Genomic DNA, 5,800 nt, shown 5'->3' on the forward strand with positions numbered 1-5,800 from the left:
GAAACATGGGCACAACGTGTGCCGGCAGCAGTCTCAGCTGAGGGTATCAAGGACCTCATAACTGCAAAAGGAAAGGACACACCTCACCCCAGCTATACCATTCCTCAACCTGGGGCACCACCAGCCATCCACCTGCATACCATCACCTCCGCCATTTCCAAGGCAACATCTGCAACAGCTCAGCTACGCCAGGAAACCCCTCCAAAGCACGCATGCTGCCTCCTTGGAAGGAGCCCTGACATACTATATTGATGGTTCGTTAGACCTCAACAACACTACTGGGGCAGCCATGATCTGTAATGAAACTATTAAAGTGCGAAGGCTCCTAGATGGAGCCTCCACATTACAGACTGAGCTGGTTGCTATTGCAGGTGCCCTCCAGCACGCTCTTGACCAACCACAGTCACACTACGTTATACACACAGATTCTCTGACAACCATACAGACACTTGCCTCCACTCAACCAAAAGATAACATCCACCTCAATACCCATGTACTCTCCCTTGCTCAGGAAGTGAAAGAACAAGGCAAACATATCACCCTAAACTGGATACCTAGCCATGTTGGGATTAGAGAGAACGAAAGAGCGGACTGTGCTTCCAAACATGCCACCAAGAGACTAAATGTCGATATGCACATTCCCCCAAGCCTGGCACAGACCAAGGCAAAAACATGCGCATCTACTTTCCCGACGCAAACACGAGTCATGGGTGGCGTCGGGTTCACGACCAGCACCTGGTATGCTACGGCCACCCAGTACCAGCCTCTCAGTGTTGACAGGGCGGTCCCTGCCCATGTTCGCACTTACCTACACAACCTTCGCGTGGGATACAAAGGGACACGTCAAATGCCGGACACCAACAAAGAAGAGGAATGTCAGTACTGCAACGAAGTGTCCAACGAACCTCTGCTTCACTACTTTCTCAGGTGTCCTGATACTACCACTCTCAGGACAGGCTCTCCAGCTTGACCACCATCCACTGCTGGTGAGGCATCAACAGCGGCTGCCAGGCTCATTGCAGCGACACCAACAGCTGAGCTTGTAAAGCTCGTCTCTGTCAGACCCCCACCACGATAGGCAAGACGATGAGTTCAGCTTAACCATGGGCCGCCTAAAGGCAAAGGCCCGCTCCAGTAACCTATGAATGGGATACTGGTAACTAAGAAAATAGGAAAGAGCAAGGAATAAATAACAATGAAAAAAATGAGAAAAAGAATAGATAAAATTAGAGATAATGGGATTTAAAGTGAAAGATTCAGAAACAGAAAATGAAAGAATAATAAGAGAGAGAGAGAGAGAGAGAGAGAGAGAGTAGACGTAAGTGTGTGGTAGAGGAGAGAGTGCAAGAGCGAGGAAAGTGAGGGAGAGAGAGAGGAGTGCCTTGAGGGAGAGGGAGGGGAGAGGGAGGGAGGATGGAAAGGAAGGAGCAATGTTTATACCATGTGAGAGAGAGAGAGAGAGAGAGAGAGAGAGAGGGGGGGGGGAAGAAACAGACATACCAACAGTAAGCAAACGATATGCCACTATAACTATTACCCAACCCTGCATCTAGTGAGTGGCACCCTGGGGAAAAAAAAGAAAAAAATATAAAATTAGTATCTCCAAGAATTTCCCATCCCTACTAAGTAACGAGCCTCCCTCCCACTCCATGCCACGGAACGAATCAACACCACCAGCAGTTAAAACGAAGTGCATCACTGGAATTTGTTAGAGGAGGGGAATCGATATGGACCAAAGCAAACTGGTTATAAGCGCAAGGCACGCACACACGCACATGGACTCACGTACATAATTATAAATACACACAGACATTCCATCTCTCACTCTCTCTCTCTCTCTCTCTCTCTCTCTCTCTCACACACACACACACACACACACACACGTACAAATAAACAGAGAGAGAGAGAGAGAGAGAGAGAGAGAGAGAGAGAGAGAGAGAGAGAGAGAGGACTTAATTTCTCGATACGCGTGGGTCTTCAAGTAAAAAAAATATATTCTAAGTCCAAATCTTTCCCCAGAATACGACCTGCAACCATTGATGTTATGCTCAGGTCCCTAATTGTACAGCTGGGAGAAGGAGTATGGAATGCAAACTTTGTCCAAGAGTTTGATCGGCACAAGAATCGAACTCAAGGTCCTCAATAACAAAGGCCGTAGGGATCGAGAGGGGTGAGACTGGAGGGTGAGGGGGTGAGGGTGGGGGTGAGGGTGAGGGGGTGGGATGGGGTAGGGTGAGGTTGAAGGGATGGGGATGAGGGAGGGTAGAGTGGGATGGGGTGGGGTGAAAGGGTGGGGATGAGGGGGAGAAGGATCTGGAGGGTGGGGTGAGGGGGAGGTAAAAGGGCTGGAAGAGGTGAGGGTGAATGAAAGGTGGGGAGAAGGACTGACGGGGAAGGAGGGAGGGAGAAGAGATAGGGAGAATATAATGAAGGGTAAGGTAAGGGGGGAGGAAAGAATAAGGCAGAAGAAAGAGGAAAGGGGAGAGGCAATGGGGATGGAGGGGGAAGTGAGAGGAAGGGGAGAGTGAGAGGGAGGAAAGATTACAATGGAGGGAAGAAAGATTACAATGGAGGGAGGAAAGAATAAGACAGAGGAAGGAGAGTAAATGAAGATGGAGGAAAGAGTAAGGAGGAGAAGAGAGAAGGTAGAGAGGGGTGGAGGGCGATATAGATTAAGGGTGGAGGGAGGGAAGGGTGAAGGGAGAGAAGAGAGCGAGAAGACACAATAAAAGGCCATAAGATCAACATCATAACACCTCAGTCTTACAGTTCTGAGTTTAACCTCGATATCTCTCCTATAACACACACACACACACACATCTTAATTCCTCCTTTTGATGCATATTTCCCAAAGCCCAGTGACAATAATACAGTATTAAGGCTTTACCTCCTTTGCATAGCACCTCTTCGTGATTAGCACCATGTTCTACTGTTAATCAATATGCAATACTATAACAGTAGCCGTGTTTGTGTGTGTGTGTGTGTGTGTGTGTGTGTGTGTGTGTGTGTGTGTGTGTGTGTGTGTGTGTGTGTGTGTGTGTGTGTGTGTGTGTGTATTTTGGGCAGCCGAAACTACACACTCAAATCGCACCAAAACTGGCACAGAAATCGCAAAAAATTCGCTTATGTGAAAAAATTTGGTCCCATCGCGATTGAAAAACTTTTACTATATTTAATGAGCTATCACATTTTGACCCAAAAACGCAGCTCCTGGAGCCCGGCATAGGGTCTCCGTAGATTTTTCTGTCCACAGAACTAAAGGATTTCGGACTTGCGTTCGGACAGCTTGGGTTCCATTCCCGAAGGTGCAAATAACACGATCAATTGATTAGCTGCAAAAAATCAAAGTGACAACGTTACGCTAGAACAGCACATAAACGCGAGAGCCCTCCGCAGGAGCCAGTGCGAGGGGCCCGAAGGGCCCACGAGTACTTGTCTTTTGCTATGGCTGAGGATTCAAGATGGAGAGGATGCCCATTTTACGCCTAGTTATAATGAACAGAGTACAGAGGTTATCGAGGGAAGGCCACGTATATTCCCTATCACCGTTCGTGTTTTGACCTATCCTACACCCTCCTCCCTCTCGAACTGCCTTATTCTGTTTATGATCGGTGGGGCTTGAGGAAGTGGAGGGGGAGGAAAAAAGTGAAGTGGAGAGGGAAGGGGTGAAGTGGAGGGGTAAGAGGTGAAGTGGAGGGGTAAGAGGTGAAGTGGAGGGGGAGGAAAGAAGTGAAGTGGAGGGGTAAGTGGTGAAGTGGAGGGGTAAGATGTGAAGTGGAGGGGGAAGAAGTGAATTGGAGGGGGAAGAGGAGAAGTGGAGGGGGAAGTGAAGTGGAGGGGGAAGAAGTGAAGTGGAGTGGGAAGAGGTGAAGTGGAGTGGAAAGAGGTGAAGTGCAGGGGGAAGAGGTGAAGTGGAGTGGGAAGAGGTGAAGTGGGACTGGGGGAGAGGGTGAAGAGGATGAAGTGAAAAAGACAGTCTGTGCCTCCCTGTTACCCCCCTCCCTACTCCCCATTACACTCCCTCCCTACTCCCCCATTATACCTCCTCCCTATCCCCTCCCTACCCCCTTACACCCCCTCCCTACCCTCATACACCCCTCTCTACCCCCTGACACCCCCTCTCTTACACCCCTAATCACTTATCCTAGGTTCATTGAGATCGAGAGGGGGGGGGGAGATGGAAGGGGAGGGGTGAAGGGAGGAAGAAAGGGAGGGAGGGTGTCACGAATCAAATTCGCGACATTTCCCTTTTGTGAGAAGCCACGAACTATTAGTGGAAAACTCACTGTTTATCGTTCAGTTAACCGCTCATTCGGACGGAAGCTTTGTCAAATCAATTTTTCATTGTCATACGTGATCGTCTCTGTGTGAGACATTAGCGCTTCCGCTGAGCGATTTGTTTTGGGCGCATTTCGCTCACTCGACCGTTAGAAAAATGCGGCCTACTGCTCCCCATTTTTCCCCACGACTTACTCAGTCCAGTTGTTGCTTTGACGGAGAGAGGTCCTGTGCTCCAGAAGTGTGAGAGGAGAGGTCAGCTAGCACCCAAGCTCCACAAGATCACAGTCTCCAGTGCTCCCACCTTGGTGATACAAAGCATTCATCGACTAGTATTTCCTTCTTGTATTTTTCTAGTCTTAAGAGTTTAATTAAGGTGTTTTTCCTAGGCGTAAGTATTTAGCTTTTGCGTGAGTGAGTGAGTGCGATCTCATTAATTTGATTTTGAATTGTAACAAATTTATTTTGTAATCAATAAATTTAACAGTTCTTTTTCTTGAGCTTAATGTAAAGTAAACTCTTGTTTCATTTCTCCAAATTAAGCTTATTTTTCATATAGCTCCTAGCTTGCATAAACGTTTTGCTATTCATAACTGGTACTTAGACCAGTCTTGCTGTATTAACTTAAAATCCGTTGTGCCACCTAGGAGTTAAGCATCAGCAAGAACCTGATATTGATGTTAGTATTAGTTATTTATTGTCAGGGGTGAAGTAACTTTCTCCAGAGGCTACAGTACTAATGAACAGCAATTGAGTGATTAGTCTCTGCTGTGTACTGTCGAGAAAGTTTATAAATTCTCGTTCTTAGAGAATCGTTGCTTGATTTAGCAAGACAATCATTGTCTCTGCTCTTCAATATTATTGAATATTATTATCAATTAAATAATATTGAGCAGATAATTTAAAAACACCGTGATATTAAAAACCCCGTGACAATTGGCGACCTCATTCCAGGATATTAGCTCCTAGCTCTAAAGCTATTCACGAGATAGTACTCACTCGTTCATATTTAGGAATTTATCATTAAAGTTTATAGGCACAAGTTTACTGGTGTTTACCGTTAATTTAGCAAGTGAATTTTTGCTTTATTAATTCATAGAGTACTTAACTCTATTTAGTACTTTATTTTTGGTAACGCTAGACGATTTTATTCGCTCCTGGGTAGCCGCCGTACCCATTGTGTTAATTATTGAGTCTTCTCAGTTATTTGCATTTTTGCTTTATTCTTTTCGAGTTAACTAGATAAGACTGGTCACCACTAGCTTGTGTCTGTATTCTTTACTTGTGTTTATTAGTATTCGTCGCTAAGCAGTCAGTACTCAGTTTCGGTTACTTAGTAAATTAGCGACATGGCAGCCAGTGCTTATGTACAGGAAGCCAAAGATATGGGTCTCACAGACCCAGAGAAAATACAGAGTTACGTTCTCTCACGGTTTAATTACGAGCAAGAACGTGAGAAAGATGCTCGTGAACGTGAGCGAGAACAGCGCGAATACGAGCGAGAACAGCGCGAATACGAGCG

At 46.4% G+C, this 5,800-nt stretch overlaps 1 protein-coding gene across 1 annotated transcript; it reads left to right on the forward strand.

Annotated features, from left to right (window-relative positions):
- Positions 1-289: 289 nt before the first annotated feature.
- On the forward strand, positions 290-970 carry LOC145418704 (uncharacterized). Its single transcript, XM_080287044.1, has one exon. The coding sequence runs from the start codon at positions 290-292 to the stop codon at positions 968-970; it is 681 nt and encodes a 226-aa protein (XP_080143170.1).
- Positions 971-5,800: the final 4,830 nt, after the last annotated feature.

The sequence above is a fragment of the Coenobita brevimanus genome, chromosome 116, assembly GCF_032717465.1.
Source record: "Coenobita brevimanus isolate Jiangsu-jjx chromosome 116, ASM3271746v2, whole genome shotgun sequence".
NCBI classification, from domain to species: Eukaryota; Metazoa; Arthropoda; class Malacostraca; order Decapoda; family Coenobitidae; genus Coenobita; species Coenobita brevimanus.